At 36.2% G+C, this 15,046-nt stretch overlaps 1 protein-coding gene across 1 annotated transcript in view; it reads left to right on the forward strand.

Annotated features, from left to right (window-relative positions):
* The window catches only part of LOC107661022 (glutamate receptor ionotropic, kainate 2-like), a 78,525-nt gene that overhangs the window by 37,504 nt on the left and 25,975 nt on the right, over window positions 1-15,046 (forward strand). The window contains exons 3-4 of the mRNA XM_016450466.1: window positions 12,459-12,626; window positions 13,154-13,411. Coding sequence (XP_016305952.1) covers window positions 12,459-12,626; window positions 13,154-13,411 — 426 coding nt within the window. The remainder of the gene's footprint in view (window positions 1-12,458; window positions 12,627-13,153; window positions 13,412-15,046) is intronic.

Consider the following 15,046-nt stretch of genomic DNA (forward strand, 5'->3'; position numbering starts at 1 on the left):
ACTGTTGTATCTGGAGAAAAGAGTCTCTCACGCCTGAGGCTGATGAAATCCTACCTGCGGTGAGTGCTTGAAGTGGGCGATAACCCACCAGTATTCACTCTATAAGTTTCTATAATTTAATATAGGCTGTTTTTCTTGCGTATCACGGTATGCAGTTGCTTGGAGCCATTTTTAGTACAGTTGAGTGAGGCTTCACGAAAATTACATGACAAAACCCATTTTGAGATAAAGTTATATACTACCATTCAAGTTTGGGGTATGTCAAATTTTTTATGTTTTTTGTTAAAGGGGTCATATGACGTTGCTAAAAAGAACACGATTTTATGTATTTGGTGTAATGCAATGTGTTTATGCGGTTTAAGGTTCAAAAAACATTATTTTCCACATAATGTACATTATTGTTGCTCCTCTATGCCCCGCCTTTCTGAAACGCGTCGATTTTTACAAAGCTCATCGTTCTGAAAAGCGAGGTGTGCTCTATTTGGCCAGCTATCCAGTTCATTGTGATTGGCCGAATGCCTCAAGCGTGTGATGGAAATGTTACACCCCTTACCATACTGTGATGCCATGTCCCGGCGCGACGAGACAAAAACCAGTAAAACCCATTATAAACGAGGCATTTGTTGCATCCAGTGGGGACATAATTACTGATTATAATGACTTATACTGTATTTTTACGCGTTGCGTTGCATATCGCGCTGCGTAAACATAAAACCATGTCTGCATTTGTGATCGGAGAAATGACAAACAACAAGCCCTACTCTACACTGCCCAAAAAATTTTAGAACGAGCTGTTTTAGGTAGGCGTGGTTGACTCTTTGGATTTGAGACTTTAGTCTTTGCAACTTTACAGATCTTCTTTATGCACCAAGAGCTTGTAACACTCCAAAGAGAAAGGAAAAATTGAAATCGCATCATATGACCCCTTTAAGTCTCATGTTCACTAAGGCTGCATTTATTTGATCAAAAGAAAAGTAAAAAAAAAAAATATTATTACAATTTAAAACAACTGTTTTAACTGTTTTTTTCTTTCTTTCTGTGACACAAAGCTGAATTTTCAGTAGCAATTGCAGTGTCAAATGATCCTTCAGAAATCATTCTAATATCCTGATTTGGAGCTCAATAAATATTTCATATTGTTATTATCTATGTTGAAAACAGATGTGCTGCTTAATATATTTGTGGAAACTGTGGCAATTATTTTCAGGGTTCTTTGCTTAATAGAAAGTAAAAAGATCATGCACTAGAAAAGAACAGCATTAATTTTACTCCAAACTTTTGAAGTACAGTATAGATATACAGGGCTGGGCTCCAACTGTTTTTTTTTTTTTTTCCAACTGTTTTCAGAATTGATTGACACTTGACTTTGTTTGTGTAGGAGTTGAAGCTCAGACATTGCAAAGTGTGAGTCTTGAGCCATTACAGTTGTCTCCTTGATTAAAAAAAAAAACAGCCTGTAATAATTTTACAGAACCTTTCTACAGTGATAGCACATGAAAGTTGTGGAAACAAGTTGTGGCAATAATTCAAGGTTCTATAGACATGGGTATTAGCTGATCCAGTTTGAAGTATTTTTTGATATGAAAGGAGGGGTTTTGTCTTTGTTATCTTGTCTGGAGGAGAGAAGATTGGAGCACAGGTCATCACTGTGTGAACTCGAAAGAAATGTCATAATGTCTATGAAACCACTCTGGTGGATTGGGAACTCACAGTTTCATCCAGCAGCAGCAATAGAAGTTTTGCTCGTGTTTTCTAATAGCTATAATAATTTCAATAATTTCTAAATGATCAAATATTGGATGTCTTATATTGGTCTTGCTGATCTTTATTGTCCTTTCAGTAATGACTTTCTTTTTAAGGACCCGGGAAACACATGATATTTAATGTGCATGTCTGTTTGCCTCAAAGCAATCATGAACATTACTTCCAGTGCCAGTTACATTACCAGATAATGCCAGATTAATACACGTTTAACCCAGATTCTATTTTCAATGAGGCTTATAATTGAAGAAGTATTCAGTACCAGCTGCATGGAATCCTGCTTATTATAACAGTAGGGAACTAGTTCTCTGGCCTCTATCATTCACTCTCACCCACACTGTTCTTTAGTTTTGTCCAGGGTGGAAACTGTGATCTTGAGTTGCGCCTCATGCACAACACCCTCTACAGATAACAAGCAATCCGTATCTGCTTCCACAGCCTCATATCCTTTAAATTAATGTGCGAACTGGTGGAATATGGAATGGAGCTCTTTGAACGTTTTTTTTTGTCATGAACTAAGTGGGATTGACATGAATGTGGTTGCCATGGTCGTTTTTCCTGTCTTTAATCAGTGTCCATGCGCATGGCAGGCCAGCCAGCCAGGCATGTGTGCAGTCGGAAAAGAGTTAACACTTTCTCTCATCTATTCCCATCTGAAAAAGTTAATTACTGAGACAGCTCGCTCATCTCACCACATCCATCAGATTCCCAAAAAACCTTCTAGAAGCAGTGGCTCGCTTCAACCAGTCCACGCTTTGATAAAGATTCGTCTGTTGCCATGGAACCAACCTGGCCATGACCTTGAGGCTGAGCTGGAGTCTATTAGTCACAAAGCATCGCCATGGTCCATTCACTTTGTCAGGTCGGCCGACCAATAGGAGCCATCCGTGCAAGCGTAAGGCCATCTTCTTGTTACCGAGTCTGCATAGCGACAGAGTGTTTTTGTCAAGTTCATCAGACTTCATTAAATAGGAAGACACAGATATATAGGCCGCACACACACACCTCCTGATGTTTTCCGGCTCTGTAAGCAGCTGGAGAGAAATGATCCTTCTCTTCGAATGTGTTTGCGGTAGCTGAGCCTCGCAGTTCTGTGTTTTATCACTGAGTGTTTGAACCATCTTAGCTTTCCATTGTAATTCAGTGCACAGCTGACGTTTGTTTTCACCACGAGAAAATAGAATTTCTGTCAATTTGATTTGGTATCCTTTGTTTTTTCATTATCGGGACCGCGTGTTCTGCAGCGTTCCTCTCGCCCCCAACACTCCCTCTACGAGTTCATAAGTCACGAAATACTCATTTGCGACCAAACTTATAGCTGTCTGCACAACAAAAGTGCACAGGTTCAATTTTCTTGGCTGCCCTGGAACATATTCAAATGAATAAGTAGGATATTGGCCCCAATTCACAGGGGAATGAATTCTGAACAAGACAACAAATGTTCCCGTAATAGTTCTGGACATAAAGATTGAGGCAGATCCCCTGCGCGCTGTCTTGTTTTGCATCTTTACTCTTTTTTTTTTTTTTTTCGCTCCAAGCTTAAAAGAAGTGACTGTTGGCCTAGAATAGATTCAAACTACGTGCCTGTCAAAGTGGTTTGGGGACAGTTGTGGGATGTTTTCTTTCAGGATAAACCAGGAGCAGCACATGCACTTTGTCATAGAGCCTTCTTTTTATAGAGTTTGAGGGGATTTTAGGATTTCACAAGGAAGATAAAATGAATGCTAACAGACATTATACTTTGGGGATCCAAGCTGAAAGACTTCTCACCCAGAATTAAAAATTCACAATTGATCTCCAACCAGCAAGAGGCCTCCTCAGACCACAACTAACACAAAACCTCACGCCCCGATTTATATTGGCTGTCCAGCCTGAGAGCGAGCATTCACCACACAAACCTCAAGCAAAGCTGATAGGCCTCGTGAGGCTTATATTCATAACTCATTAGATCCAAGGCCGATCTCTTAAATGGGTAAGGATTATGGTAAAATACTGACGGGTCACGGGCCAAAACGTACGAGAAATGAAAGAAAACCACATCCAGGCACATCTTCCAATCCGCATCTCCATTCAAGATCATATCAAACACTTGACTGTGAGTGGAAAATCAATACACCGCGGCCGAGTTCAAAAAGAATCTTCATTAAAAATGGAGAAGGCTGCACAATCCCAGCTTTCTATAAGTTGGCCCAAGGTGGATGAGTTAAGCTGGAGGGATTCTTATCATTGTTAAGCAAATCGATCTGCTAAAGACGAAAGAAATGGAAAGTAAAGAGAAACCATAATAAGATTTATTCTGAAGCATATTAACAAAGTGCTGCTGCACAAAATGGAAGTGCTCACGGCAGCCAAAAGCTCACCTCAGCAGTTACACAATGAGCTGTGTTAATGCCAGTATGTTGCAGTGTGCTCAAAGTCATTTTTCAGCTATCAGAGTCTGTTTTCTATTCCCTGGTGCATTCATAACAGTGTGATTTTTTTTTTTTTTGGGCTTGGAAGCAAAGTGAATAGTAAAAATGTGTACAGACGGTGTGTTTGGACAGCGTGTATTTTAAACGTTGAATCTTTTTGGTTTGATCTCACACACAAGGTCTACCTGACTTAAGGTACCATGTGTTTTGTTTGCTTGTTGTTGCCAAAGACCTTTAGCTTTGTAAAAGTTTAGCTCTAAAACATGCCTAAACCAAACAGTTTTACTTATCGTTGACTTCAATTTGTATATTCCACTGAAGAAAAAAGTAAACGATGAAAGAATTTAAATTTTTGCGTGACTATCCCTCTACGGTAACATTGTTCAAAGTAGGTCTTTAGGAAAGATGTTGCAGCGATTATAATAATGAGGAAAACAGGGAAAGGCAGATGGTGAGGGCGAGTGATTTTGTGACAGCTGGAGTAAGTAACAGGACATTTCTCAAATACAACTAATTTGGTTCTTTATTACACAACACACTAGAGTTTCCTAGGGGCAGAGAAATTATTAATACATGCAATTAATTTTAAGTATTGTTCGATTAAGCTTCATGAACACCAACATTTGTTTCAAAAACACCGACATTGCATTGTAAATGGCAACTGGAGGAAAAGTGTTGTACTGGAATTTAACTGGCAATACTGCTAAAGTTGCAAAACCTATGGAGCAGCTTAGAGAAAGAAAAAATAATAATTCTGCATAAGGGTGGATCTACAGTGTGCTTACCACAGTGTTGAGATCACATGCCCAGCTGAATATATTTTATGTTTGTAATTTCCCAAAGCAAGCCACTTTCGTTTGAGCCATAAATTAATCATGGATCATGAACATGATTAATTTATACAATGACATCTGCAACCATTTTTTTTTTTTTTGCCTTGTGAGATGTTACAACCACACCCATGGAGGTATCAGCATAAAATCCAAGACTACTGTTGTATTGGGCAGTGGGAAATAAAAATGACTTGCACCTTTGAGTTACTGGTTTCCTGTGTTTTGTTCAACATAGGAAAATCGTGCCTCTACCTGCATTTTTGGAAAACCTCAAAATCGTACCTGTGTTTACAATTCACTGCAGTGTTCAACTGAAATGAACACTGGAGGCAGTAAAATGGTGACAACTTTTATTCCTTTCCACACAAATTTTGATTACAGGGCAGATTATTGATTAATGGAAATTTATTTTTTTCCAGGTTCCTTGAACAATACTGCGTTATGACCTCAGAATACATTTACATAGTGCATGATTTGTAAACTAATACATTTTCATGTTTGTATCACACAGCCAGCTCCAAATGTATGACTTTTCTGATGTAGTAAACTTACTCGGTAGCCCACCCGGTACAACATTGCACTTGCAATGTGGAGCGCTCAGGTACAGTACGAGTCCCATGAAACACAAGTCACAATAAACAAGCTCAAAGAATTGTAGTGAAAAAGTGAAAAATTACATGGTTTATTCAGCAAAAGTGTTTTTATCTCACATTTGCTTTTATTATCGCTATTGGTGTGGTTTAGGATAGGGTTTATATCGGTGGTATGCAATGCAATGCAATAGAGTATTACATTTTTAGAGACTCTCACTAGACATTTAATTTCTGAACTTCCCCGATATTTACAGTACAACAACCAATGTAATAAAATGTTGCCACTTTCACATTCTCATCTGTTTTAGAGAAAATTTAACATGGTTGTAGTGCCACTCTCTGGATATTTCAATTGGGCATGCTTTGAATATAATTTTGCAGAAATGTCACCACAGACACTTTTTTTTCCCAATGAGCCTGGGTTGGTTTGGTTGATTTATTAGGCCTTATCCCGATATGGTCCTCTGGTTTTGTGGCCTTGGTTGAGCCAGAAGTTGACAATGTTTTAAAAGTGTTTACAAGTCTTATGGATAACTTATATAGCTGACTGTGCTCATTAAACTGGGGCAGAAGAAATTATTTTTAACACCACACATTAAACACAGTGGCTTTAAAGGGGTGCTATTATGCTTTTTCACTTTTTCAACTTTAGTTAGTCTGTAATGTTGCTGTTTGAGCATAAAAAAAGATCTGCAAAGTTACAAAGCTCAAAGTCCACTTCAAAAGGAGATATTTTATTTAACAGAAATCACTTTTCAAAAACTACAACGAACGACTCGTTTGGACTATAACGCATATTTTCCGGGATTTGTGATATCACAAATATCGACGAATGGGATGAGACGTGGTTGAGCTGCGCTAGAGAAGGCAACGAGTGTTATCACTATGTCGGAGACACACTAGCTTTCCCAAGGCAGATGAACTTAGAGTAGTTACAATCATCCGGGTTTAAATCGTGCTCAAATTGATTTGATTTTGACGCAATATTTACACTGAAGCTCGCAGGCGGCTATGGTAAGGACCATGACATTTCCCCGACCAGGCCTTCATTTGATACAGGAACTATTCGAGCCGTTCATGCCAGACTGAGGAGAGAGGTGTTGTAATAATGTAAAATATGTGAAAAATAATGTGTTTTTTGAACAACCTAGTATGAGAGCCTGTTCTAGTACACCCCGAAAACAAAATCAAGACTGTAAAAGAGCATAATAGGACCCCTTTAAAATAGGATCAAAGAGATTTAGTTGTTAGTTTGAGAAAGGCATTTAAATTTAAATCTGAAATGGGTTCATGTAGTTTCATGGATGATTTTGCTTTCCTCGAGAGCACATCTTTGAGCCTTGCTGTATGCAGAGACTGAGCCCTGTAGAAACATGCTGTTCTTTCTCAATCCAGAGTCCACGCTCCCTGTCTCCTGCATCACGGCTCCAGGCTTGATAAAGATGGAATGTGTCCTACAAGCCTGTTACGCTGCACTACGCATCTCGATATGCTAGGCTGATAATCTGACACTGATAGCCATCAAACTGTCACCACTGGGGAGAGAACATACTAGCATGAGCACCTTATTTTCCACATAAATAACCTCTCCTTCCCAGATGCATCAAACCAAAACTAGCTTTGTAATTAATTTCTCCGTGTAAGTTTTTGCCCCCCTCTTCTCTTTTAAGTTGAGAAATGTTTCACCTGTAGATCTCTGCACAGTTGCCACATGGTCTGTCACATGCATGGACTTGCTGTGCATGTTCTGCTCTCAAAGAACTGAAAATGATAGATTTTACACTACCACATCGCTTCATGCAAAGACATATCACAGATAGTCAGAGAAGATCAATGCATGATGGAAACTTGACTTGTATGAAAGAAAACCCCCATACCGTATGAGATTTCTTTAATATCGCAATTATTTTTTGTGAGTGAATGGAGACTTTGCTTAAAGGAATATTTCACTCAAAACATCTTAAAATAATCAATCCTATTAAGTTTGTAAGAATGTTCCAATAAGTGCAATTCTTGAAAAATTCTTAAGTATTATGTTTAAGAACTCTTAAACATAAGTTCTTAAAAATAAAATGACACTACTTTTTTATCTGATTGTATTGCAGGTCTTACTGAAAACACACTCACATGCTAACTCAATTAAAACACCTCTTTTTGAGCAGTCCGCTGTCTTATTGTGCTGTCTGCAGATTGCCATAATTATAAGCATGCACACTATTTTTGTTGTGACTTGCTTGACCACAGATTATCTTAATGTGCTGTCAAGTTAAAAATTGTTATTTTTAATGGTAACACTTTATTTCGATAGTCCACTTTAGACATTCTATTAACAGTAAGTAACTTTGCAACTACATGTCAACTAGCAGTTAGTAGAGTATTAGTAGACTCTGCTTAATATCTTCTAACACTTTCTTTGTCAACTTATTCTACTAACCCTACACTGTAAAAAGTAATGAGTTGAACTTACTTGGAAAACCTGTGGAAACTGATTGCCTCAAATTTCTCAAGCAAATTAGTTTATAATTTTTGAGTTAATAAAACTTACTGTAACTTTGTATAGGTAACTTGTGTATATGTATAGTTTACCAGAAAACTTGAGTGTTGCTAACTCAATTTGACAAGTTCAGCCAACTTAGAGATTTCAGTTAAGCTTAGTGCACAGAACTCAAACAAAACAGTTCTCTTAGCAAGTCTGCTTTGTTCACATTACTAGACAAATGTGTGGAAACTGATAACAGTGGCTTTTTTAAATGCATGTATGGGACATGTAAATGTTCTCAATGAATGAATGAATGAATGAATGAATGAATGAATCAAATAAATAAATAAATAACAGGGACATTCTCAGGACTATGAGTAAAGTTCTGGCAATAATAAAGCTATGAAAAAATCCAGTGACATTAATAGATCTGGTCTTTGACAATGTTCTCAAAATTCTCAAAAAACCCTTATTGAAACATTGTTAATGGAACATTTTTCTTTTAAACATTGTAGATTTTGAAAGTTATAACTTGTTTCAGAAAAAAAAAAAAATAATCCCATGGTGTTTGCAGAATGATGAAATGGAATGTTCCCCTAACATTTGTATAACCAAGACAAATGACAGTTTAATTTCTCTCAAACAGGAAGATGGCCGCTACTTTGCTAATTTCCTCTGAGCTTTTATGGTGCTCGGTTGTAAGCAAGTATTCCCTGTGGATGCAGAAATGGATGTATTGTGCTGCCATTGATTATGTAGCTGCTGTGTGATAAATGTCACAGCGTCTGAGCGTGTTATCGAGTGCGGTGGCATGTGTGAGACTGTTGCGAGCGATCAGGTAGGCACAGGGCATTGTTCACTAGACAGCTGCCCAGCGGAGAGCAGCAGCGCTGAGCCACTAGCAGCCACTGCAGGTCTGGGATAGCATTGTAAACACACAGCACTTTTGACCAGGATGCTTTGATGTAATGGAAAACATAAATTATGAGAATTTTTAACAATTGCTCTTTTTAATTAAATCATCTTAACTTTACTGTAGAGTGTTTAGGTTATTAAGTCTGTACATGCAATTAATGCAATGCTATATATATATATATATATATATATATATATATATAGCAATTGAAAACATATTTTACACAAATTTTAAATGAAGAAAATCATTTTAGTTTTTCTATTCTTAAATTGTATATACCATATATAAGTAATCCAATATGTGGAGGCAAAAATCCATTCCACTTATATTATAGTAACTTGCCAGCATGGACAAGTTAAGGCAGTTATTGATGTTTGCAGCACAAAATTTAAATTGAACTGATAAAAATAACAGTTGAGTTTTGTTATTTTGTTGTATTATATATCCAGACAATCAGAACTGAGTATTTAGACAGACAATGTATAAATTATTGTAAGTAACATTTGAGAACTGTCTTAAATTTGTGTAATTTGTGTAATGTAATCTCATCATATTATATTATAAATAATGATAACATAAATATCGATTTCATAACATTTTTGTAATCACTTTCACATAAAAAAAAAAGTGTTCATATTTTATATGTTGCTGTAATTTTATGCAATTTATTAATCAGTTCAAATACTTGTCGGCCAAAGCAATGTTTTTTATATATTTGTTTTCCTTTTACATTTTTCCTATTTCAGAATTGTTTTACTGTTTAAATGCTTCTGCATACTCTACAATAGGCTGTTTAATGACATGTTCCCTTTGTATTGTGCGAATGTAATGGCCTTTTATAAAGCCTTAAAGGCATGTGCCTATACTGATACTGACAAATAAACATAAACCTAACTGAGAAATATCCACTGGAGTATAATGTGTGACAACTTGCCCAATCAAGTAAAAAAGAGATGGAGGATATGAACGGTCAATATGTAAATTACATGTAATCGGAGACTATTTATAGATATAATGACTATAGAAAAATCCAGATTTAAGAAAACATTTGTCAGGTGCTTGAGAGATCTCTTTGAGAAACTGACATTTCCCCACAGGAAATTGATTCATTATGTCATACAAGCCCCAGTTTATCACTGTCAGAGCTCGCCCTATGAGTTACGAGATGGATGATGGATATTTTAACATGTATGAACGCATTTCCTGGGGCAAAATTTGTTGTTACCTGCCCAGACTCTTTCTGTTATAATATCAGTTGATGACCTTTAGTAACCTTACATTTGTTTTCATACAGGAAATCAATATTACTTAAAAAAATAAAAAAAATACCTGATTCTACATTACAGCTCAGTACTAAAACAGTGATGATTTTAAGCATATATAGGTAATGAGCCTTTTTTTGTGAATTTTAAATTGATTAAATTGTTAGTTTTTCTATACATGCTACACTCTAAAAAATGCTGGGTTAAATACAACCCAGTGCTGGGTAAAAAATCTGCTAAAAGCTACATGCCATAAAATATTGATGGATGGACACTTTTTTTCAGTAATTGTTTAATCATTGCATTATTTTGGAACACTATAATGACAATAATGGACAGGTTATGCTCATTACATCATACATTGTCTCATCCGGCACTTTTTTTGAAGTGCTGTAACCATGAATAGTAATGATAGTAAAAACAGTGACTAAAACCTCAGACACACTTTTAAACTGGAACAGACATTACCTCAAAATTACCAACAAAAAGGGATATTTTGTTCATATTATCCTAAATCCACATGGGGAGGTTGTTTGATTATGTTATCTTGTATCCCTCTTCTTCTCTCTTTTGTAAAAGACTGAGAGATTTGTACGAGCAAATTCCCCCCTCTTCTTTTGCAGAAAATGCTTTAAGGGATTCGTTCCAACCACTCTCTATTCATTTACTCTCTTTTTCCTTTCTTCATCTGTACTATTTTTACATTTCGCAAAGCAGTTCATGTCAGATTTTACTTGTACTATTGTTACACTCACATCAGTTTTCAACAGTAGCCTGTGCTGTACAGCAGGTGATATTTGAAACAACACCAATTAATAGCTCTTGTCCTACACGTTAGACAGTAGAGAGTCATGTAAAGAGAGTGTGTGCCGGTGAAATGCTTTTATTTGTACTGTCTTGGGGGATCATTTAAATGATGGTACCTCCAGCGAGTGTAAGTAAAACACCGAATCGAGCTCTAGTCTGACATATGGTGAGTCAACAGGGGCAAACTGCTGACTGACCCAAGCAAAACACTTCAATCTCTCTATGCTGTGCTTCACTGCTCCCCAGGGCTTGATTGATTGATTCGCCAGCCAATCAGAGCACATCAGTCCCCAACACTAAAGGCATCCATTTATATACAGCCTGTCAAGCAGACTCACAAAGGGAAAGCTGTTGTGTAGCTTGCGCTCTAAAAACATACCTTCTGTAAGGAGCTTGGATATATATCTATTATACGCTCGAATGGGTTGAGTCAAAGCAAATAGTAATATACTTTTCTCCTTCCAACTTCTTACACTATTCTTTGACATTCACTGCACTTAACCTACACTGGTGCCACATCACATATTAGTTATTTTTTTAAGCTGATATTCCTATTTTTGCACTACAGTGCTTCTACCTCAAAGTTAAATTGTGAAATATTGCCCTCCTCCCCCTGTGAAAAAGAAGTGTATTAAAATGCATTATTGAATTAGCACTTGTAGTGTACTTCAAGTCTTAAACGTATATATTAAAACAAAACTGTACTTGCAGATAATTTAATATTAATGAAATAAATGCCACTTAATGGTACTTAAAAAGAGTATACTTGCATGACTGTTTTAATACACTTAAGTACACTTTAAAAAGTACACTTTATAATAATGTTAAATTAAGATGTACTTTAAAGTAAATATAGTTATAGTATAGTTATTTGTATATATAAAATATATATGTATATATTTTTAAATTGTACTTTGTAATTGCAACTTTATCATTACAAATGTGTAATTACAAATATATTCAAATACATAACACACAAGCTTCAATAGAAATAACATTAAAGTACATTTTAGTTTGTCCGTACATTTTAACCATCATTCAAAGACATTAGTAATTATGAAATTACATATAAATATGTACTTAAGTCCTACTTAAGTGGGTCAAAAACTCTCTTAAGTTAAATTAATTGCATTTAATACCATACCATTTGTCTTGGATCATGACAGAAATTGATAATAACGATTACTTTAAATATAAATAAAAATGTGACTAATTTATTTAGTATAGAAATCCAAGCATGCAATGAATCTATACTTCAAATATTTTCACTGATCTTCTATATTATGTTGATATTGATATGATGCTATTCGTTTATTTATCTGGAAAGCATAGTTCGGAAGGTGAGATGTTAATAAAACTGTCTTTTTCTCTTTTTTTTTCTCTCTCACTCTTTTAGGGGGGATATTTGAATCCATGGAAAATGGCCCATCTGGTGCTGAAGAACTTGCCTTTAAGTTTGCTTTAAATACAATCAACAGGAACAGAACTTTACTGCCAAACACCACACTCACATACGACATCCAAAGGATAAACATCCACGACAGCTTTGAGGCCTCCAGAAAAGGTAAAGCCATCTCCAGCTCAGATCAGAGACAAATGTGCTGTGAGATATATGAAGAAGGACGTGGGCTTTAGATTGAATTCATTTAACCACAGGGGGACATCAGTGGCCGTCTGGTGCATATGCAGAGAGAATTGATTGGTTTTAGGTAATGAGTCAGAAGGGGTGATTCAGTGAACTACTGATACCCCTGAGACAGGTTCGCAGGCTGCAATCATCTGTCATTTACACGCTGGGGAAACATCTGAATTCTCTTATAATGATTATACACTCCATTAGCCGCTGCCACTGTAACTGTGCTTTTTTTTTCGATGCCAGTTTATTTAAAGATTACAAAGACGCAATTAAAGCACAGTGGCTTCGCCAAAAAAACGATGGGCTATAAAAGTAAATGAGTTCATTGTTACTGTTGTTGCAATAAATATTACTTTGCACGCTGGAAGTAACCATGAATCGGGCTCTGGTGTTTCTATTATAACAAAATCACAAAATAAAAGAAAGAAAATAAGCCTTTTGTGCTCTGTCTCCAGCTTGTGACCAGCTCTCTCTGGGTGTGGCGGCCATCTTCGGTCCCTCCCACAGTTCTTCGGCCAACGCGGTGCAGTCCATCTGTAACGCTCTGGGGGTGCCGCACATCCAGACCAAGTGGAAGCACCAAGTGTCAGACAACCGCGACTCCTTCTACGTCAGCCTTTACCCAGACTTCTCCTCCCTCAGCAGAGCCATCTTAGACTTGGTTCACTTCTTCAAGTGGAAAACGGTCACTGTGGTTTACGATGACAGCACAGGTGAGAGTTCGACGCTTTAGTGCTCGTAGTGTGTTGTGATTATTCTCCAGCCGTCCTTAGGCAGACTGACCCGTTGGCCTGGACTGTGCACCATTCCCTGGTCTCCGTCTGGCCTACAGTATGGCCAAACCCCCCTGGTTGACAGGCTCTGTTAGAACAGTAGGCAGCAAGTGCTACCACAGTGAGGGGTACATATACCATATGCCAGAGGTCGCCTCAGGAGCAAACTTGCCAACTAAAGGATTTGCTGCCAGATTTCCCAAAGCATTCACTCAGCCTTATTCACAATTCTGCACAGCAACAACACACTATTATTCTGTGACACTGTGTTCATACAAATGTGGCCCAAGTAAGGACCAAGGCACACTGCTTCGATTTACTGAAGATCTTTAACATTACTACAGCTTACACTGTAGGTTTAGTTAAACAAAGGTTTATTCACTGTCCGATTAATTCACAGTAACACGGTCAAGTTAAATGAAACCAAATTATTAAATGATACTGATTATTGAATTTCATATATGGTGTTTTATAAAACAATTAATAATCCATTTATTGCATGTTTCATTTCATTGAAAAGCTACAAACAAAAGCCATCCTTATTTGAAATACAGACTTATATGTTTTAAAAACGTATTGTTGTGAACAATAAATAGAAAGACAGAGATTTGTGTATGTGTTGTATCACAGCGTCAATGTGTACATTGTTTTGCCACATTGTGCTGTTTTTATTTTTAATTGATTTCCACTATGCTCAGTGTAATTTAAAAGTGTTTTGTTACAAATGATTGTATTTTTGAGAGTCGCTGAATCATTCACTCAACCGATTGGTTCCAAAAATGTCAAATCATTCTGGAACAAAACAAGCGACACTGGCTAAAAAATTATTGAAGCCCATTTCCACCATATATGATAATTATGACCTTACAAGTCATAATTATGATATAAAAAAAATAAATTGTGAGATACTAAGTAATAATTGTGAGATAAAAAGAACAAAAATACATACTAAAGGCTAGAAAAAAAAAATACTAAACAGGGCAAGTGCGGTAAATAAAAAAAAAATTTAAATAAAAATTCATAATTATGACATAAATAGCTTTTTTTTTTGCCATAATTTAATTTTTAAGCCATTTTAATAATTATAATTATAATAATAATAATAATTTAGCAGACACTTTTATTCAAAGCGACTTACAGTGCATTCAGGCTATACATTTTTTTACCATTTTAAACCATAACTATATTTATCTCATAATTTTAACATAGTATCTCATAATTGTGACTTTTACAGCATCGTTATGACTTATTATATCATAATTTGACATTATCCTAATAGTTTTACCTAATAGATTTACTGAAGCATGTTTTTTTCCTTAAGTGGCAAGAATAGGTTTCCATAAAAAAGCAATAACATTAATTTTATTGCTTTAATATTCTATCAAAAATATGTAAGTATTTATTTACTCATGTTTTAAAATGTAGTGTACTTCAAACACAAAGCTCTGTCAACACTGCTCAGCTGTTAAATTCAATATTGTGTTAGAAATGTATGGCAGTGCACACAGCATTTCTTCACATGCCATACAATCTTAAAAAAAAAAAAAATAATTTACCGGGGGGGGGGGGGGGTTT

This window comes from Sinocyclocheilus anshuiensis, unplaced genomic scaffold (genome assembly GCF_001515605.1).
Source record: "Sinocyclocheilus anshuiensis isolate Anshui unplaced genomic scaffold, SAMN03320099.WGS_v1.1 scaffold1036, whole genome shotgun sequence".
NCBI classification, from domain to species: Eukaryota; Metazoa; Chordata; class Actinopteri; order Cypriniformes; family Cyprinidae; genus Sinocyclocheilus; species Sinocyclocheilus anshuiensis.